At 42.3% G+C, this 22,470-nt stretch overlaps 1 protein-coding gene across 2 annotated transcripts; it reads left to right on the plus strand.

The window, feature by feature from the left end:
• The first annotated feature begins 907 nt into the window (after window positions 1–907).
• ALKBH3 (alkB homolog 3, alpha-ketoglutarate dependent dioxygenase) lies at window positions 908–20,574 on the plus strand. 2 transcript variants are annotated; one of them, XR_014512571.1, is made up of 11 exons: window positions 908–1,009; window positions 2,372–2,502; window positions 4,559–4,674; window positions 5,705–5,739; window positions 5,955–6,002; window positions 6,781–6,884; window positions 8,338–8,426; window positions 10,247–10,456; window positions 16,123–16,221; window positions 16,790–18,876; window positions 18,958–20,574. XR_014512571.1 is itself a non-coding variant. In XM_083445910.1 (10 exons), the coding sequence occupies exons 2-10, from the start codon at window positions 2,424–2,426 to the stop codon at window positions 16,880–16,882; spliced, it is 873 nt and encodes a 290-aa protein (XP_083302036.1). In that variant the 5' UTR covers window positions 908–1,009; window positions 2,372–2,423; the 3' UTR covers window positions 16,883–20,574. The 2 variants fall into 2 exon arrangements, 1 of the variants encoding a protein (XP_083302036.1); XM_083445910.1 differs by having other exon boundaries at window positions 16,790–20,574.
• The last annotated feature ends 1,896 nt before the right edge of the window (window positions 20,575–22,470 follow it).

The following is a 22,470-nucleotide window of genomic DNA, read 5'->3' on the forward strand; positions in this document are numbered from 1 at the left end:
TACACAGTCAAATGTCACAATATGTCCTATTCCACCACCTCCAGGATCAGAGGCAGTATGGGACCCCAATGCCAACCAGAGCCGTAGCTAGGTGATCTTGGCAGATTCCGCCCCCTAGGTAAAGGGACCCCTGACCATTAGGTCCAGTCGTGACCGACTCTGGGGTTGCGGCGCTCATCTCGCTTTATTGGCCAAGGGAGCCAGCGTACAGCTTCCGGGTCGTGGCCAGCATGACTAAGCCGCTTCTGGCAAACCAGAGCAGCACACGGAAACACGGTTTATCTTCCCGCCGGAGTGGTACCTATTTATCTACTTGCACTTTTGACGTGCTTTTGAACTGCTAGGTTGGCAGGAGCAGGGACTGAGCAACAGGTGCTCACCCCGTTGCAGCGATTCGAACCGCCGACCTTCTGATCGGCAAGTCCTAGGCACTGGTTTAACCCACAGTGCCACCATTTTGCCCCCTAGCCACAAATTAGCTCTTCTTTCTGCCTTCTTTCCACCCCTGCCCCCCATTCCATTCACCCTCTATTTAAAACCTTTTCTTAGGAGGCAATAATGGATATTTTTATTTATAGGCATATTTATGGATAGATTATTTAGCTGATTTTGCGGGGGGGGGGCTCACTCCCGCCCCTGGCGGGGACCCACATCACCACCCCCTAGCTACGGCCCTGATGCCAGCTGCTTGGGGGTCGGGGATGGGAGAAGGCTGTTGCTTGCTGCGGCTTCCCCTATGCTAGACTAGGTAAGCCGGCGGACTTTCTGCGGCAGAGCTCCTTCGTGCATCCGGACCTTACTGGGAGGTCCCAGTGTCAGTAGAGGGGGCGGGGCCCGCGCAAGGAATGGTCTGGCGGGGGGGGGGGCGCCTGTCAGTTCCCATTCGCGCAGCGGGACAGAAGGGGGCGGGGGCTTCCCTGAGCGTGCGCGCGCAGGCGGGGGCGGGGCTGCCTCTTTTACCGCAGGTGTCTGGCCGAGGAGGAGGGAGCCGCTGTGTTTTGTGCCGCCGGTGAGTGGGAGCTCCGGTGACGGCGGGGGCGGGGGGCGGGAGGGATGGTAGTTAAAAGGAGGGCGGGAAGAAAGGAGAGGTCGGAAGAGCGCGGAGGTTCGGTGGGTGGGCTTTAGGTGGGCCGAGTTGTGAGGAAATGAAAGAAAGGCGGCCTTGTTGTCGCTGCTTATTATGCTGAATTTTGCTTCAGGAAGGGGAGACGCCATACAAATATACATATGCGTGTGTATATATGTATGTATGTTTGTGTGTGTGTGTGTGTATATATATATATATATATATATATATATATACGCACACACACAGAGAGAGAGAGAGAGACCCGGGCTGCGTTCTCTGCCTTCCCTTCCTCAGGCTGCAGCGTAGTTCCGAGCGTGCACGGGTTTCGCTCCCGTGTATGTTTCGCCTCTTCTCAAGAGATTTAAGAACGGGGGGGGGGGGGGTGGTCTGCGTTTTTGAAGCCAGGCCGCTGACAGTGCAGGAAGTCCCACTGGATTCAGTGGGAGATCACTTCCAGGTTGTCGGCTCCGTAGCTGTGCTGCTGCTGCATCTTCCAAAGCAATAGTTCTCCCCAGTATGATTTTTTTTTTTGTAACTAGATTTATATCTTGCCTTCACTCCCTCCAGGAGCTCAAGGTGTGGCGTGCACGCTTCTTTCCCTCTCCCATTTATCTTCACTGGCCCAAGGTCACCCAGTGAGCTCCATGGGCTGGATATGAATCCTGATCTCCCAGGTCTCAGTTCGACACAGTAACACATTGAGAACTGAGAGTAGGTTGCCTGAGGCTGGTGCAGCGTATTCATGAATGAACCTACATATATGTGCCCAGAAATAATTTACCCTTGAGTTTAATAGGGTTTAATAGGGTTTACTTTCCACATATGATGTGCCACATTCACATCATACATCTTAAGCACTATGATACCACTTTAAACCGTCATGGCTTTCCCCAAAGAATTCTCAGAGCTGTTGTTTGTTACATGTGCTGTGAGTTGTTAATGGAGCCCTATTTTTCTCACAGAGCTACAATTCCCAGAGTGGTTTAGTAATCAGTCCCTCTTCACAGGGTGAAGGAATGGGAACTATGGAAATTGTAGTTCTGTGGGGGGAATAGGGGTCTCCTAACAAAATCCTTAGCAAACTACAGCTCCCAGAATTAATTTTTTTAGGAGGGGAGCCACGATTGTTTAAAATCGTATCATAGAGCTTTATATGTATGATTTTAATGTGGCCCAAGTTAACATTTGAACTGGGGTCCTGTGGCTTATAGAAAGGCTATTATCTGCTATGTTCTATCACCTCTCTAGAAGCCATAGATATCTTAATGTGCTTAATTATCATTCCTTTATATTTTAAAACAGAAAAGAAAGCTAAATCCTTTGCAACAGGGTCTGGAAGATACTCTAAAGGATAATGGAAGATAAAAGGCAAAGAGCCAGAGTGCAGGGGGGCTGGGCTGGACCAGTTAATAACAGAGCAGCTTCTCGTGCAGGCAAGATCATGTTTTTGTTTTTATATAGATGTATATAATTGAACAAAATTAAAAGTGTCTGGTTTTCTTTACCAGTCCTAAGCTTGGATCTGTATAATGTTCTTAAGCCCCTTAACCTTAGGGGATAATCCTTATTAATACAACTTTGTAGACTATTACCAAAAGGCATGTTGTATCCTCTATCCTGCTCCTTGTATAAGAAAGCATGCACCATTCCAAACCAGATGAAAGAAAGAGAATGGAATAATCTTCTTTGTTCTTCAGACCTTGGGTCCCAACAGGTCTGTATGCTTGGTTTGGTGGCATCTCTTCCTGCTTTTCAAACAGGACTACAAGTTCCACCTACAGCACAATATGTGGTGATCATTCTGCTGAATTTCTGGCCAAAAATGAGTAGAGTTTGACTGGGTAGTTGGCATAGGGTATGCTCTACATGTATGAGAGAGAACTTGCTGTTCAAAAAGCCAGTGGATCCAACATTTTCCTCTGCCATTCCAATATCTGGGGTTCTGCTTAATAGATGCTGCTCCAATTTTTCCTAAGAAGTTTTCCTGAGATAAATAGCATAAGTAAATATACTAACTGCCTAAAGTTAGTAAGCATACTAATTTTAGTCTGCCTGAAGAACTGTGTGCATAAGCCTTTATGCTTCCTAGAGATAAACATCTGAAGTAAAAAGACAATTACAAGACTGATTTCAGGTTTGAGTAGTATATGCATTCAAGGTACCCAGTGTACCCATTCATTCTTTCTTTTGCATTATGTATAACTTGGTTTACCATAGAATTACTATTTGTTATATTAAAAGTACAGTTTATTCAGGTACATGAATACTGCATAAAATTTAATCAGGCTTTCTTTATAAGCTATCACTATCAGTTTCATTTTCTTCATATTTGCCAAATTTACCATGCACTTCTAAAAACAAGGCTTGCCCAGACTGAAACCAGCTTCAACTCTTTCACATGCCAGCTTATATCTTGATTTGATACACATATTTCCAAACATTTCCCAGTTTCTTTCACATGCTGCAGAAGATGGAGAAATCTGAAATAGGTAAGAAGCAAAAGGAGTCTGCGGCTATGTTGTGGAAAGGCTTTGCCACAGCGTTGCAGGAGGTATATGCTTGGTAGAATTACAGACTTCCTTCCTTGGCTAGATACCTGAAGGTGTTCTGTATTCTGCAACATTTGAAAGCACCTTTCCAATATCAAGTCCTAAGTGTGCTGCTTATTTTGTCAAATTCAGAAGTAGTGCTATCATCACTTACATTTCTGCCTTTGCATCTTGGATTCAACAGATTTGTGACAGCTTGAATTGGGATAGTAACAAAATTAGGTTGCCCTGTACGTTGTCCCACCCCCAGTTCTTTAAGACATATTCAGGAGGGCAAAAATAGAGTCACTAACTATGCTAGCAAGAAGAAGGCCACAAACAAAGGAAGCTTGTGACAATGAAGGTTCCCCATAAGTGGCGGAAACGTGTCTTACTGTTGCATTTGAGAGTTGTACTCTGATCTAATAATGGAATTGTAATGATCAAATATTGAACATACTCTTATATAAAAGTCTTTTCTGTTACAGTTTTAGAAATAATTTTGGCAGAGAAATATATAAACACCTTGTCGCAAACATTTTGTTCAACATTGTAAAAGAAAATATTTCATAATCCAATTTTATCCCCATTTTGTGGTGGGTGGGGAGGCTTTAGGAGGGAAAGGGGTACCTCCACCCAAATGTTTGCCAGGCTTTCATGTTTCTGCTTGTATTATACCTAAAGGTTATAGAAGGAAAGCTTCATCTTGTAGTTATTTACATGGGCAGTCTTTGAAGATCTAGATACATGGCACTTGTGCAGTGGATTTATTATTATTATTATTATTATTTCACATACAGTTCTCAAAAAAATGGTATGTTCTTTGTGAAGGGATTTGGGATCTTCGGCTTTGGGAGTCACTCTCAAAGCCACATTTCTGAGGTTCTGTTTACAAGTGTACCAGAAATACCAAGTCATGTGTATTAACTAATTTGGCTGGTTCTTTCTCTTTCTGTCTTAGCTTCTGGAACTTCCAGTCGCAGGAACCAAGCCTTTGCAAGCACAACACAGTCCCGGGTGAGAAGAGAGGAGCAGCTTCCATCTGAAAGGCAGTTTGTTTTTAAAGCCCCAGAAGAGGTAGAGATTAAATAGCTGAAATGCTGTGCTAGGGTCTGGGTATAAGGTATTCAATCTGTTCTTGAAGAGGTTGTACCCCTCTTGAAGGAGCAGGTTTGTTTTCTGGGTCTACTTGTAGATTTGGCATTGTCACCAGAGGCTCAGGTGCCCTTAGTGGTACAGAATGCTTTTTCCCAGCTACAGCTGCTTCTGGACGGGGAAAGCTTCTGGCCACAATAATCCATGCTCTGATAACCTCCCAGTTGGATTACTGTAATGTGTCTACATAGGGTTGCCCTTGAAGACTCCTCAGAAACCGCAGCTAGCACAAGATACAGCTGCTCAGTTGCTGAGTGATGTAACCAGTTGGATCCATATTTAATTTTGTTCTTAAACAATTACATTGACTGCCTATACTTTTCTGGTCTGAGTTCAAGATACTGCTGATGACTTACAGTGCCTTGAGTAACTTGGGGCTGGCATACTTGAAGTATAGCCTCTCCGTATATAGTTCTGCCTTGGTGTTAAGATCTACCAGGAAGCTCCTCCTTAGCAACCCACTGCCGGAATCATATGTTACGCATTGGTGTAGGAAAGGGCCTTCTCTGTGGTGGCACCTTGCTTGTGGAACTCCCCTCTGAATTTCAGCATGGTCTTGCCCTTTTTTCCCCATTTAGACTCCAGCTTAAAAAATGGTTGTTCACTTAGGCCTTGGGAGGTTGTTAATACTCAGTTGGATTTTGTAGTCTTACCATTTAATGATGAATTGTACTGTGAAATTTATTCTGTTCATGTTTGCTATGGATTGTTATTTCTAACTGCGGCTTTACCGTTTCCTGCCTGAGAACCTTGGATGAAGGACAAGTTAGAAATATTTTAAATAAATAACATATACTGTCCATCTCAAAGGCTGCCAGTGCTGCTTACAGTAACCAAGCCATGAAAACTTAAGACACATGCAGGATTATTACTGGGTTACCAAATTACCCCCTTTTAGCTGACTTACTTGAATGTGCCTACTGTACAGAATGTTGTTGTTTTCTCCCCTTAGGTGGTGCGTAGACCCCCAGAGCCCAAAAGAATAGAGTAAGTACAACTTGAATTCATTGTAAAATAAGGTGCTCTTCTGACATATAGTGATATGGACAACACCTTCTCTTTCCTATTAGCTTTTCCATGGCAAAAGAATGGCCTCAGTGGTCATTTAGTAGACTTTCTTTCCCTGGCCCTTGTTGGTATTCTGAATCACGTATGCCTGCTCAACCATACCTGACTGATTTTCTCTTCCTCCTTGTTCTTAGGAATCAGGGTGTGTATGAGATCAGCACATCGCCATCAGGAATATCTCGGTAAGCAGATAAAAACTCTCCTTTGTTATTATTGCAGAATAATGCAGTTGGATTCTGGCCAGTACTGAATTGGCTGGTGCATTGGTGCTACAGAAAGCGTGTACTTCAGTGCACTGAATGTGGACTACGCTATACTTTAATACAGGGAAAGGCTCTTGCTTCCCAAGTTTTACTTGCATATTACCTGAATGACTGCAAGCAGAAATGGCTGGAAAATCTCTGAGCTAGCTACTCCACTGACCTTCCTGTGAATCAATGTATTTTCCTTATTTTCTCTTCAAAATATGGTCACTTTTTATCTATATATTCATTTATAAAACTATCTACTGCTGTTTCATTAAAAATATCAAAGTGGTTTATAACAATGTCTATATACAATAAAAACAACATGAAAGCTAAAATCAGAGATCATCAGCTAACTGTTAATGAAAGGAGCTTTCTTTTTTAATTGCCTGCATACGCTTGGCAGCATAGAAACATTTTCAAAAATATTCTTTGGATCTGCCATAAAAGCTTCATTTTCAGTATCTAATGTTAGAGGTACTTTTCCAGGTTCCTACAGGAAAAAACACTGATAGCAAGCTTGTCTGTTGAAGGTGTCTCAATAAGGTTTTTTGGTAAAGAGATTTTTAAAAATCATAAACTGCTAACTAGCTTTGAGTGACAGCCATGTGTCAAAGTTAGCACTTGCACTTAAACTGAAATGCATTTGTACATTAAAATGCTTGGAAGATGGATCTCGCAATGCTCCTGTATAATCCAGTTTTTCCTGTGCTAGGATTCATTTGATTCCTGGCTTCATTGACTTAAACGAAGCAGACTGGATGTTTGAACAACTCCTCCAAGAGATCCCCTGGAGGCAGAGAACACACATCAGGCAGGGTAATGGTACAGTCGTTCTCGTTTAACTGCCCACTTTTACTGTGGCCAGGCCTGCTGTTACCGTGGCATCTGCCAGGACCCACCAGGCTGACACATTGCTTTAGCCCTAGCCCCTTTTTCCATTGTCACTGCTGGCTGTAGCAGTTTTGGAGTTGTTGGAAGCCCATGCACCCCTGGACGAGCTTACCTGGTGGCGGATGATGTGGGAGAGAAAATATAGTTGCTCCCGGCCCATTACAACTGCCTGCTTCTGGAGGAGAAAGCTGGTGGCTGAGGCCATGCAGCTGTGAAGGGTCCCAAGCAGTGGCAGTCACTGAGAGTGGTACCATTTGGAACAGGTCGAGGAGCACCAAGACCATTCTCGCTGTCCTTTCCCAATCCTCATGTGGGCATTCTAAGGTGCTTTCCTGCATATTTTGAAAAATGCTCCTTCTATTCATCATGGCTTGGTTCACATGTCACAGTAAGTCAAACGTTGGCTTACTGAGGCTGCTCAGACATGCTGTCTCCCAGAGAGCAGCTTGAACCAGCTTTGTTCCTCCCTGGTGCTTTCAGCACAGTGTGACTGCTGAGCCAATGGTTTTGTAATAGCTTAGGATCACAGTTAACCACAATCTGTAGCAAAAGCGTGTCCTACGGTTACCTGCCCCTTGAACAGGGCCTGACAATAAGATTTTGGGTTTGACACCAAGGCCATAATTTGTGCTTATCACCAAGGGTCAACAGTGGCAATTCTGCTTCATAGAGTTTGATAGGCTTTCCCTAAAGGAAAACCTTAAAATACATCTCTTAGTTGCAGCTGTGGTGTACCAATATATATTATTATCATTATTACTGCAGCCAGAAGTATGCTCTGTTAGTTTTGTCCACTTGGGGGCAGTTGTGTTGTATCTTTTTATAGTCTTGTATTGCAAGCAAGATGACACAGCAGATAATATGAACAGCCTACAAAATCTCTCCCTCGGCCACATCAAACAAGTCCTGAAGTGTCTGCTTGATTCAGTCCCTGGCATCTTCAGGTAGGGCTGGAAATGCCTCTTGTTTGAAACCCTAGATAACTGCTGCCAGTTATTGTAGGCCAGCCATTGTGATGTCCTCCAGTTGTTGCTGGACTTCAATTCCCATCATCCCTTACCATTGGCCATGCTGGCTGGGGATGATGGGGATTGTAGTCCAACAAACATCTTGAGTGAACTATGATGGCTGCCCTTGATGTAGACCATATTCGGCTAAGTGGATCGATGGGCTTCCTTTCTCTGTGTAAGGAGTGTTTTTACTGATCTTTGAGTAAATGCAGAGAGAGTGATTGCAGATGGAACTGGGGAGGAGGAAGCTTCATTTATCAAGCCATCCACCAAGGATCTTTACCAAACTGTACTTTGGTCAATATATCGGGGCTGGGTTACTTATATGAGGGTCACAGATATTTTGTTTTTCCTTTCTTTCTCTCTAGATCTGTCTTATGATGAACCCAGACTCACAGCTTGGTATGGTGAACTTCCATATACTTACTCCAGGCTAACAATGAAGGCAAATGCTGATGTATGTATATATGCCTAAACATGTGTACTTGCAGAAGTTAAAATAACTTTGCCTACATACAATACAGTATTTTTATCTGAATCTCACTATTAAAAGTGAGCAGTACAGCTGTTGTGATGCCGCACTGGGCTCTTTTGGAAGGATGAGTAGGATAGAAGTTTAATAATATGGTAGCCTGCTGACTTTTTCCATAACAACTGGACAGTAGTTACTCCTTGGCTACAGAAGAATGCCTGTTGCCTTCTGAGATTCTTTGTTCACTGAGCTCACTAACGGGAATGCTGCAGTGAAGGGGGGAAGTAGAGAGAGAATCATACAGCGATCAAAACACTTTGTATTCCTGCTGTCAGGTGACATGTTAGAATGGGAGATCAGTGTTAGTTCTCCCCTCCCAGGTAGGATTGCCTCTACACTTGAATTTCAGCCAACTTAAAATACGTCATTTTGCCTAGGGTACACCCTTGATATTGTGGTATTGATACAGCACTGTAAGTTCTTTATTAGGGGATCTCTTAACTTCTCTAGTTGTTCATTAGTTATGGGTCATGAAATTTAATAGGCTTGAAACTAGTTTAAATATTTTAGTGCAGGCACACACATTCAGTGAGTGCTATGATCAATTTGCAGGCTCCAGGTAGGTGGTACATGATTATTAAAAAATACTATGGTTGGAAAATACTATTGGTGTAATAATGCCAGGCTCTCTGATTTTCATGAAGGAATTTATATGTTAAGATTAGCACCTCTTCAGATTGTGAAAAACAAAATAATTCCAGCAACTCAACTGGAAGAGGTTCTGAATATGTGTTTAGAATCAAAATGCAAATAGCTTTTTCCCCCTTTGCACTTGTGACTTTCTCATGGAATTTTATTTTGAAATAAAGTTAAAAATACAGACAACAATAGCAAAGCTCGCTATACAGCAAGAAAGGAATAAAGAAACATGGTATATCATGTTTGAGAAGCAATTAGAATAATATAGCGTAATAAGCATGGTAATATATGGGTGTGGGTGTGTTCCTAGTAAGCCCCAAAGAAGAATATGTAATGGATTCAGTTCTTGACAACTCTTAGAGGCTAAGCAACTTTTATTTCACTTTGATAAACTAATGTATAATATATGTGCATGCCCCAAACATAGCAAAACCCATGTCTTACTCTCTAACAGTTTATTAACTTTTTCTGCCTTTTCTAGTTAAGATGCTAAATTGGGCCCCTTCATTGTCCCACTTACCTTCTTCTACCCTTTTCCTCAGCACTTTCCCCTTTTACAGCACAATACAACAAAATTATTGGAGGTGTGTTTGGCACAATGAAAATACAACACTTGCTTGGCAAGGAGCATGTGTTTGTGTGAGAAGTGCACAGATACCAACAGCTTCAAAACTGAAGTGCACAAGAGTGCCAGGTTACACATGCCCTTTCCTATGCTGCTGCATTTGGCTCTCTGTTTCACTGCCAATCTGACCACATTGGCTGAAGCGTTGGAATGGCATTATAAGGCATTGACTGATGGCATACCCCCAAGCATGTTTTTTAATGTCAGTGCATACGAACAAACTGCTGAGAACATGGCACAAGCTGGCATGGAAAGTTCTGGAGCAGTTGATCCATTATTCAGTGTTCTCTAACAATGGATTGAGATCAGTTGGTCCTTTTGCAAGCTGTTCCAAGCCTTTCAATGCCCTGGAAATCTCCCTTCGATGCTTTGCATTTTTCTTTCATGCCCCAATCTCTCCCTCTGCGTATGAGTTGTACTTCTTCCCATGTTAATACGGGTTTTTTCCTGTCCATTTTTTTCTGTGGGAACAAACTTTCAGTGGCACCCACTATTGACCATGCTGAAGGATCGCATTGAAGATTTCACGAAGCACTCCTTCAACTCTCTGCTGTGCAACCTCTATCGAAATGAGAAGGACAGTGTTGACTGGCATAGTGATGATGAGCCTGAGCTGGGAAGAAACCCTGTCATTGCCTCCCTCAGCCTTGGTGCCACCCGGGTGTTTGAGATGAGGAAGAAACCTTTGCCTGTAAGTGTGTTGGCTTTCCTAAGTTGTAGGGAACTGTGTAAACCAGCTGAAAGGCCTTTACGGAGTTGACCTTGTATTTGGTTATTCTAAATTGCATAGTGTAACATGGTTTCTGTGCAGGTAGTCAGTAGTCCCTGGGCCATTGCTGCTGGTGGCATACAAGATTCTCTTCCTCCCCATTTTACTGTGAAGTAGGTTAGGCTGAGAGACAGTCACCCAGTGAACTTCATAGCTGGCTGAGGATTTGAACTCTGGTCTCCAGGTCTTTGTTCAACATGCATAACTATTACACCACACTTCTAGGGTGGGCTCAAAGAGCATTAACTCTTTAAAGCTAGTCTCAGCTGCTTCCTCAAATCTATTACTCCTGCTAGTATAGGAGTGATGATGTTGCCTGACGGTAGTGATTGTTTCTGTAGTGATGTAATAAGTACATTATTGTCTGTGTACAGGCAACTCCCCACTTACACGTGCTTGACTCACGTGCAACCACATATACGAATGGGGCCAGGAAATAAATAATTTGATTTAAACTGCTAAAGGACGCTAAAAGGGCAAAAACAGCCTGAAAAGAGTGCAAAAAGAGCAAAAAGGGCACAAAAACAGTGGGGGAAATAGCAGTAGCTAGTAAGTGCTGCTGGTTTTTTAAAGGGTTTTCAGAAATTCGGAAGATGTTAGAGGCTTTTTAGATGGTGTTCCCCACTATATGCAATTTCATGTATACGCACAGTAACCGGGAACATAACCCCTGCTTAAGTGGGGTTGCATTAGTAAATACTGCAATTATGGATGCAAAAGAGGTCTCTGCTATGTTTTCAAATTTACTCACTAACTTGGTTCAAAACATTGCATTACTTGGTCTCTCCCTGAAATAAAGTCTAATGGAAAACTTGTTTAGCTGCATTTTACCTTGATACAGTCGCTCTTTCAGCTAGCAAAAACCGTTTTAGGTTTCTTTCAGTCTGGGCAAGGAGGAAAAAAGAGGGGAACTATGTTTTGTGTGTAAAAAGGCGTCGTGGGAACAAACTTAATCTGGAAGAAGTATAATTTTTTCACTGGCTATGGAATACTGAAGTGGTCATCCTAGATGTGCCCTATCAATCACTACTGGCATTTCTGATTATATGTTTAGTTGGAATTACTTTGCTCTGTAGTTTGGTTCTTTAGAGTTTATTTCTATACTTTCTTTCAGCCAATAAAGGTTTTCAAGGCAACTCATAAACTTTACCAAAGATACATAATTTAAGCCATAAAATGCAACTTACAAAAGTAGAATAAAACTAACAGCATAAAAAACTACTAAAACCTAAATAAATAAAGTAGCTTTTCCAATAAAAGCATGAGTAGCTTTTATAGGAAATACTCTGGCCCCTCTTCAGTTTTTTGTTCCTGCCTCCACCAAGCAGTCACATTCCGCTTTGGCTTGCCTTACTCCTTCATCTTGGCTTAGCAATTTTCTTCTTCTGTTACTTCACTCTTTCTACTGTTCTTTCTTTGTATAAATACAAAAAAAGAAGAAGGGGGGATTAGATTCCTCCCTCCTTTCCCTCCTCTTCTGAGAGGCGAGCACAAAGGGCTTGCCACCCATCTACAATTTTTTTCTTGTTGGGGGGAAGTGGTGGATGCTTCCACCTCCACTCTAGGAAGCATTGGATCATCCTCTACAGCCCCACAGGCTTTAATTTTTAGCCGTTACAGAGGTGGCATCGGCTGGGGTGACTTCCATAGTGTCTTCTATAGTGACAGAGTGATTCTCCAGTTAGATCCTACCTTCCTTCCCAGGGTGCTGTCTTCCTCTCAGTCTTGTCTGGTTTGTAATGTTTATTGATTGGTTTTTATAAAGGCCCCATTCACATGGCCCAATAAGCCATAGTTAAACTTTTTAAAGTTGTTCTATCATTGCAATTAAGTGGTGTATAAATTTAACGAAACAAACAAACCATGGTTTAATAGTGAATATGCTTCCTCCAGTGGCCTGGGTCTTTCCATGTAACACCTGCATATTTCAAGCACGTCATAGTATGGCTTGTTGGGTGGCCCAAATCAAGATCATGGTCTGTTTGTTTGAAACTAACCATGAGCAATAAGCCAGAAATCAATGTTTGTTCTGTACTGAAGTGACAGACACACAAGCCCCTTAAGCAAGTTGGCATGGTGAATAGCCCGAGGCATTGATGCTTCTGTAAAATGCTGGATTTATGATCCAGAGTATTATTTAACACAAATATGTAACTGAGTCATTTGTGGCTCCTTGCAAAGTCTCTATACATGCCCTATTATGCATACACAGAGTATAGGGTTCTAAAAACTAGTGTGGATTCATTGCATGCACTAATGACGTTCACTGTGGCTAATTTTGTAAAGAGGCCTTTAATTTTAGAAAGATCCTGGTATATCCAAGATTTTGGTTTAAGCAGTAGGTCCTAAGTTCTACAGAAATTCCCTGTTCCATAGGGAAGTTTTGCTGCAGAGCCCTGCATTTGCTTAAGGAATTAGTCCAATGCAGTTAACCTACTAGCTTTAAATCTACACTGCAGTGTAAGCTATGAAACTGAACTATAATAGCTAGATGGCAGACAGCAGCTCTGCTGCTTTGCTGGTAACCAAGGAAACAGCTGCAAGGGGGGGTGGAAGGAGGAGTTGGGTTATATATGTGTTAGATAACAATGTCCATGATACTCTAGAGATACAAAGAGCAAACATGGTTGGGAACTCATCCTCTGTTTAACTTTTTCCTTCCAATGAGGCACTGAGCAAGGTCTAGTCCCCTGTACTTGTAAAAATTACTCATTGTCTACAAAAGAAAAAAGATATTTCAGAGAGCAGGAACTGTAGAGAAAGGCTCTTGCTTTGCTGATGTAGCATTAATAGTGCACTCCTGTACATGTTTCCTCAGAAGTAAGTTCCACTGTGTTCCCTAGAACTTACTCCCGGGTTGATGCCTTAAAAGGGAAAGTTGTTGTGGGTTTCCTGTAAAGGAAGAAATGGGGCAGTTTGAAGGGTCTAGGCTTCTAGGGTGAATTAATATAATGATGGAGGATTTCTGGACTTGCATTTTTTTCATTGTCATCTGCTATTATGGAGCAACATCTTGTGCCCGATCCCATGTTAGCCCTGCCATCAGTGGAAAATGGTATCAATCCAAATGTCAAGCATAAAGAGTTGATGGTCTTTCCTATGACAGCAGCAAGACAAGCGGCTACTTCCAATTGGGGCAAAACCACCCTCTCCTCCACACAGAAACTTGGACCCAATATCTGTGGAATATAACACTTAACTCAGAATTGGAGGGTCATAAGAGGAATAAAAAAGAAAAATGGGTTTGACTCCATACGGTCTCCACTTATATTGTTTATTAACAATAGTATAGTACTCTCCCTTCCCTCTTAGTCACAGCAGCCACTAAGGAAAAATGATCTTCACGCTTTAGATGAAGTATACCTGTAAGCCACTTTAGAAGATGTCTGCCATTCTGAGCACTTTCGGAGAAAAGCAGGATATAAGTAGTGGTGGTGGATATAAGTAGTGGTGATGGTGATTTTCTTGTGGTTAATAGTAATAGAATGCATGCATGATAACAGTGCAAAAATGGAGAGCCTGGCTGGTTTGCTCTCTTACAGGGATGCAGTCATTTTGGATAAAATCTGCACTAGGTGCTTCCTATGTCAGCTAAATTGCTTTCTTAGATGACTGCTGTTCCGCCTCCCTCCCACCCCCTGATTGATGCCTGACAGAATATCCTGCCAAAGCCATCTGGGCGATTGTTTTGCTCAGACACATCATCCAGCCAAGTCTGTGCTGCACAGCACGTTGGCAACCTTCTTCTGGGCCAGATCATGCATCGTTGATGACTCTTTCATTGTTGACTTTCATTAATCAACACTAGCCCCAATTAAGGGTTATGCTGTCCCTAAACTTAAAAAAAATAGCCTGAGATATATATGTTGGGAGGAGCACAATAGAACTGGCAGTGCTAGCCTGCTCCTATACCTCTGCTTATATCACAGATATACAGAGCCGTATATCTTTCCCCAATGTTTCCCCCCTTTCCATCACCAGCATCATTTCTCCACTGTACAGGTTGGTTTTAATTATTTGTTCATTACATTTATATGCCACCTTTTTCTCCAAGGAGCTCATGGCCATGTGGGGATTAAACCCTGGTCTCCCAGCTTTCAACAGTGGAAGTATATACTCCTGAGGTTCTCGGAGATGTGGGTAACCATTGTAAGAAACACAATCCTGACTGTTTCTGAAGCACTTTAAGCATCAAGTGGATGCTACAAATACATGAATTTCAAAGAATGCCTTCAGTTTCCTTGATTTCTGCCCCCTGTCCAGGCCAGTTGCTGGATTTTACCCAGTAAACTTGTAGCCCTGCTTTGTGTTAATGCCATTGTTTATCCCCCAAGTTCAGTTTGTGAAAGGCAGCTGTTTCAGCTTTTCATGGGACATGTGATCCATCGCTTGTGCCCAGCATCATATTCAACTCTTTGATCTTGGGATTTTCTGTGAAACAAAAAATGGTAACTTTCGTCTTTGCCAGTTCTCCCTATCTGGTTTTGTGCCAAACATACTACATCTGACCCAAATATACTTTTCCAAAACACATGTTTTGTGCCTGCTGTTTCCCAAGGACTGGTACGGATCAGGAATGGGGAACCTGCAGACATCCAGATGCTGTTAGATTCCAAGCCCCATTGCTGAGCTTCTCATTCAAGAACTCCAGATAATGTTCAAGATTCCTTGGAGCAGAACCTTGTTTGAAAAAGATTACTATAGTAATTCAAAAACAGGGCCAGATACATGTAGGTACAGCAGGTTAGCTGTAAAAAAAGTGGATAGCAGTGCTGAGAATTAGATCAGGGAGGGAAACCTGCATTCATTCAGATGTCATTGAGCTACAACCTCAATCATGGTTTTGGTAAACTGCCCTGAGAGCCATCTTTGACTGAAGTGTGGGGTATTAGTGCCTTAAACAATCGATCTGAATGTTGGCCATGCTGGGTGGAGCTGATGGGGGTTGTAGACCAACAAACCTGGGGGCCACAGCTTCTCTATCTCTGCCTAACACATTCCACCTGACGAGATGGAGTTATCCCCGCCACACGCAGCAAGAGTTGATATACAGGCAGCTCCCAATGTAGGTGCATCCAATTGACATGTGCATTGTGCCAAACCCGGAAGTGACATTAAAAATGGCAGAAATGGCCCTAAAAGAGTCAGGAAAGCCTTTGCAAGTGCAATCCTGGGAAGCTTTCCACCAACCTTTGAGGCCTTGTGGAGAGTTAAGAGTTTGAGAAAAGAGGTTTGGAGGGAGCGATTATGGTGGAGTTTGGTGGTCTGGTAAGTGCTGCTGGTTTTTTCAAGGGTTCTTCAATAGTTTCCATGGCATTAGGGGGTGTTTGCAGGCTTTCCCAATGGTGTTTCAAATCTATGTGTGCGGTGCCTCAGAACATAACCCCCTTGTAAATTGGGAGTTGCCTGTAGTTGATAAACCAGTGTGGTATAGCGGTTAGCATGTTGAATTAGGAACCATGGATTAGGTTCAAATTCCCCCTAAGTAATGGAGCTTGCTGGGACACCTTGGGAAGTTTCTATCTCTCAGGCTAACCTCTCTCAACTGTTAATTATACACTGGCTGTACATAATGTTTCTCTTCTCAGGAAGAAAACAACGACTTTACTTATGTGCAGAGGGTGCATATACCATTGGATCATGGGACGCTGCTTATGATGGAAGGAGCAGCTCAAGAAGACTGGCAGGTGAGACTGTTTAAACATAAGTGGAAATAGTTCAGCTCCCCCCTGAACTCCCCGGGGTTGGATGCCATTTCTTCCCCCTGGATTTCTACAAGGCATAATCATTAGGGAACCTAAGATTGAAAGTGAACGAACAAATAAAATGCCTTCAGGAGTGGGAATTATGGAGAGTTGTTTCCTATGGAATTGGACTGCTTCTTGTGCAACAGTCAACAATTCACAAAGCTCCGAGATCTTACTTTATAATTTTATAATATCCTTTCTGATAAACCAGTAAGAGTGGGATAGAAACCTCATAAAACTTCGCTTAAATAGCACTGCGTGGCAATCTCATGTGGCAATAACGAATATTAATATTGGAGAAATAACTTTCAAAAAGCAAAGCAAAATGAAATTGAGCTTTTGTTTGTTTGTATTTTTTTTAAAAAAGCTTTGAAAAAGTATTTAGCCTTAAAAGTAAGTCCAGACTGAAGTTGTGAGATAGAAAAGAATATGGATATTTTTGTATATTCTTACAGTAAAGTTTTGTGTATGGATAGCAGATTAACTTTGTTTTGGTTCTTTGTTTCAGCATCGCGTACCCAAGGAATATCACTCTAGGGAAGCCCGTGTAAATCTGACATTTAGGACAATGTATTCAGACTCTGAGGCAATGCGCACATGAATGAAATGTTCTGTGGTACTGTGCTCTTGCTGTGAGGCCAGAGATTAATGCTGGTTTGGGTGAGACAAGCCTGATTTCAGTTCAGTATTATGATGCCAGCATTTGAAGGGAGAGAAGAAAGAGGCTGCTATAATGAGAGCCTGTAACAGTCGCAAGTTCCCAGTGATGAGTGATGCCTTTTTCTAGTACTGTTTGCTAATGTGTAGTGCTTGGTGGTAAACTATTTTTGTTTTATTGAAAAACAAATTTCCCTGTAGAGCATTAATTTTAGTATGACTGGTTTGAATCAAATATCTTGAGCTCTTGCTAATCTGCAAGCACCACTTTTAACAAGTTTTCCCTCAGGCAAGCTGAGAGAGGATTTTCCTGACGGAGGAGAATGACTACATTTGGGCTTTTTGTTTGTACTGTGCTACATAAAAATTGGTTATATGAATAAGAATCTTCTCAGTTAACCCCAGAGGGAATAATCAAAGCACAACTTGAGGTACTGCAGTAGCACACATAAGGCCTGTCTCCCAAAAACCTGAAGTGTATGTGAGCACAGTATAAAGAACTGACTCTGCTGAAACCATTAAATTACCCAGTAATAGAATTTGGAAACGGTATCCCTGTCTTCAGAGCCCCGTGCTATGCATACTGATGCTCTCCATGTTGTTAATTGATACATTGTTGAAAAATTCCTACTATCTCAACTTTATTTTCAAATGTATTCTAATGCATTTGGAGAGTGTCGTGGCCTCTCCTAGGAGCACCCTGCAGCACATTCTTCAAAAAACCCCTCTGTATGTCTACCCAGAGTACCCTGTCATTGAAGATGCTGCTAAGTGGCAAGAATTGTCTAATTGCACTGAAATGCATCTCACACAGCAGTGGAATGAATACACAGCTCCATAGTGGTTTGGGGGAAGCAAGGATTTATACTGCTTATCTATAAAGCACTGCTTCCCACCCTGTTTCCGGGGTCCATTCAGTATACCTTTCAAAGGCAACACATAATTGGCAGGTTGTAAGATTTGGGAATGATCCACCAAGACCAGTCTATGTCAGGGCACGTAGCTTTTATTCTTGCAGAATCTTGCTTTGCTTGCCAATAGAACCCTGAGTGCCACCAATGAGAACCAGTTGCAAAATGGTGCCAGGCATAGAATTGCAGAATAAAGTGATCCGAGTACATACTCAGCCTAGGAATTGGTTTTCAGTGCCTGCGCTCACATACATACCCTTTCACAGGTAAATTGTCTCCTGTTTCCCAAAGCTTTCTTGATTTCAGTAACCTCACTTAGGGTGGAAAAAAGGCTTTTTACGATGACAAGCCAGAAACCCTTGCTGATCTTTGGATTACTTAGAAATCTGCCTGCAGATTCCAACCTACTTTATGCTTGCCTTGATCTATTCCTGCTGCTTAGGGGTATGTTTCACTACCAATTCAATGGTAGCAATGAAGTTATCCAGCTTTTTTTCTTCTTACTGCCTTGTGGTTATAGGTGTTAGTTGTTCATTGGCTGTGCATTACCCCTGTCTAAATACTGTCCACAGTAATTATTGAATCAGCAGTACTTGTAGGCTAGAATCTATGACTATGATTAGTTTACCTTAATGAAGATTCTATGGAAGGAAATCTTGAAAAGGAGGTTCATGGGCCCACCTGAACAGTGTTGGATGGGATTCTGGAGATGTTTGGGACAGGAAACATTCCTTCTGTGAACTCTTAGCTTTAGGATCCAAGGCTCATTGTACCACTTCTTTCCCCTAATAGTCCCTGTGCCTCACCCCACATTCTTATGGGGCTGGGTTTGCCCATTTGGTGCCCTTCAGAGGTGGTTTTGACTACAATGCCCATGAGCTGCTGCGAGCATGGCCAAGGGTCAGAGATAATGGGAGTTGCAGTCCAACAACATTTGGAGAGCACCTTGCTCCCTACCCTGGTGTAAGGATTGCTTTAGCGTCCATATTAGGGGCTAAATTAGATGGTATGTATGTTACATAGTTTGGCCCAGCTAATTTAAAATAAGCAATGGAGCCTGGGGAGGGAATAGAAAACATGGCAGGAGGAGATGCTTTATCAAAATCAGCCTCGTCCTCTGTCCCTAAGCCTACCCTTTGCAACAGGGGGAAAACTCTTGAATATGTCTAAGTCCCAACTCTTCCATACCTGTAGCATGAATAGAGAACTTATAACCCTCCAAATGTTGTTAGACTACACTACTACTGGCCATGTTGGCTTTGGCTGATGGGAGTTTTAGTCCCAACAGCATCTAAGCGGTCATAGGTTACCCATTAGAGTGAGCACCCTCTGAGCACTGTAAACTGAGCCACCACCAAGAAGCATAGCCCCCATCACTGCTTTCTATATTGGTACCACACATTGGGTTTAAAAAGTCTTCCTTCAAATGCTGCCTTTGGACTGAGGCACTGTGCATGAAGATATGCAATCAACATAGGCTTTATTATTTTAATGAGAAGTGTAACCTATATATGAAATGGGGAAAACTCCAGTTGTTTATTTCAAATATAGTTTGCAGCTGTTTCTATGGCAATTTGCTTATAAACAAGAATTTATTGGAACTGAAGGTATACAGAATCCTTCCATTAATTAAAGATTGAACTGATGGATGAGTTGTGTATGCTGTTCATATTGTGCGAGATAAAAATGTTATACTTGTAAGAAACACTCCACTAAAGATGTGTTCCTAGAAGGAACTTTGTAAGACGTTGCCATCTGTCAAGGGCTCTTGACTGTTTCGGCTTTAGAATAAGAGTTAAGTTGTACACGATGATTTTTATTTTTTTTTTAGTTCTTTTAAATTCTAAAACCCATCTGTCTCTGAATGCTATCATGATTCTTCATTGCCCCAAATTGAAACATGACATTTTGATACAAGATGTATCTGTTCAGTGTTTATAGCTTCTATTTCTCTTCAAACTGTAGAATTGAATGTGTTTGTGTGGCCCACTTAGCAGAACGACCCCACAATTCTCCTTGTGTGGTTGATCAGTTTTCAGGGATTGTTCTTGTTGAAGCCGTGTTGTAAGGCCAACAACAGAAGACACATAAGGATATATCCCGCTGGTCAGGAATTGGAAAACAGCATTGTAAGCACAGAAAAAGCAATGGCTCTTTGCTAAGGCTTCATACTGAGGGCATGACTTCTGTAGCAAAGGAAGCCACTTTGAGGTGGGTGAGTGAGGATGCTTCATGGTATTTATTTGTTCTAAGTAGTAAATCCATACTTTCTAGTTCTCAAGCTTCTCTACCACTTCCACTGCTCCGCTTGCTTTTCAAGCATTTGTGTTATCAGATTAATTCCTTTGAAATCACTCGTGTGTTTTTATCAAACTGCCAGGCTGGCACCATTCCATCCATTCCTGTTAACCTTGTTCAGAGAACAGCCTGAGTGATCAATTTGGCCAAGTCATCAGATGTGCTACTGCAAGTGCCATGGATACCAAATGGCAGAAAAGAGGCTAAGGAGCTCTAGAACTAACTAAAACACAGCACTGCCTAGCCCAAGGCAGCATGTTTCCTCCCCTATGAATGGTAGATGACAGATGAGGATGATGATGATGATGATGAGTGCCTGTGCAGCCTAAAATATCTCATCAAGTACTAGCACCATTTGCTTAACTAAACCCGTTGATCACTCACTTTGCCTTTTCTGGTCATAAACATTTTCAGCTTGGAAATAGAAGCTCTTTTACTGGTGTGATTTTTGTGTTTGTGTGCTACTTTTAAACGCCCTGTTTCTATAGCAACACATTTTGTTTGCTTGAATAGTGGACCACTGCCGCACCCTCTCAAGCCGAAACCACTTCTGTGAATTTATGTGTCCCAAGGTTTTTCATATGAGCTGAGGCTGATTTTTGCTACATTTGTTTGTTGCTAAATAAACACTTAGTTATTCAGGCTTGACCTTTCCACTGCGAAAAACAAAAAGGGGGCAAGCAGACATCTAATAATATTGACGTCAAACTACACTTTATGCACGAGATCTGTGGACTGGCTCTCCTGTTACCTTTTCACTTACCCCAAATTGCTTTTGAGCAGTAATGCTTGGAGAGAGGGTACTTAACCCTTTGGTGCCATTCTTCCCCACCAGCTGCTTGTACAAGTATTACACACCTGCTTCAGAAGTGACACCAAATATAACCCATTATTTTTCTCCCATAAAACTGAATGGTTACTCCCATATAGAGAAGTGGTTCCCCCCACAATGTGCTGTTTGAGTTTTTTTGGAGACCCTGTGAGCAAAACCTATTTTCTGTTCTTCATGCTAGGTGGCCAGGCTGGCAGAGATTGTGTAAGAGTGTGCAATATCTATGTGCAGAGGATTCCAGCCCTTTCCACTCTGCAGGTCTTCACAGTATATAAACCTTCCCTTCATCCTCTGCGCATTGCCTAGCCATGAAATGCACAGCAGAGATAAACCAGTGGTTAAAACTTATGCTGAAGGCACCCTAAACATAAAAGAGACAACGCTATGGCCTGTGATCGACATCAGAGAACAGGCTCTATGTGTCTTGAGCTCGTGGAAGATGGACAATGCCATGTTCAGAACTGGAAGCCTATAGGTAAAGCTGGTCCTGGGAGACGCATGTTGGGTAGCCTTTTCAAGTCAAACTCCGCTTCAGTTTAATGGCCTGCTATGAGAACTGCCTGTTCTGGAAAGCTGGAGCTAGTTGCTTTTCTCAGACAGGCTGACAAGGCAGCAGGAAGAAAATGGTCCCACACAACAGCCCAGTGAATGGAGTGAGGGAAATCTTGTCCATTGCATACAGTGATAGCTGTTTCCTCCTGTCAGGATAGTTCATGTTGTGCAAGCTCCAACGAGAAGGGCTGAGGGTTGATCCTATCTTGATCAATGTGCCATTTGCTCTGGTTCACCTGAACACAGGTTGTTCTTCCCCTACTGTCACATCTCCAGCCAGCTCCTGGCTCTCTGCTAGCACAGAGATAAGAGAGTTTGTTTGATCGAAGTAAGAATATCTTGCTCTTGTTACAAGGATTACGTTGAAGCTGAGCTTGGCATTTGTTTTTGTTTCTTCTTTCCTGCTGGCCAACATTAGCTTTGCAATAAAGCTTTCTTTGAGGAAGTACTTGACTGAGCTGAGCTATTTTCCCCTTTTAAAGCGGACTATTTCAAAGGATGTAGTTCAACTTTAGTCCTTGAAAGATGTTTCCCTAAACTACCAGTGTAAGGCTCATCTTTACTCTGTCCTGCCTGAAGAACAACACTGAGAAAGAGCAGGCATGTAGCTCCAGTCATGGGGCAGTATCGTTGCCTGGAAAGTTATTGAAATCCAGTATCAGAATGACTCCTACTGCTAATACCATCAAATTGAGAGAGAGAGAGAGAGAGAGAGAGAGAAATGCTGTGCAGAAGGTTAGGTGCACAGCACAGTCCCCTGCAAAAAAAAAATATGTTATTTTTTGACTAATTCTAAAATTGACGTAAAATTAAATTTGGATTCTGACTTCAGTTATGAACATTTCCCTATAACTCTAATGGGCTTGCATGTCAAGTTCTGCCTATTTCACACTGTTGACTAGGGGCCTCTGCTACAGTCAAGACCAGAATTTTGAGGAC

Source organism: Podarcis tiliguerta (genome assembly GCF_965153285.1).
Source record: "Podarcis tiliguerta genome assembly, chromosome: 1".
NCBI classification, from domain to species: Eukaryota; Metazoa; Chordata; class Lepidosauria; order Squamata; family Lacertidae; genus Podarcis; species Podarcis tiliguerta.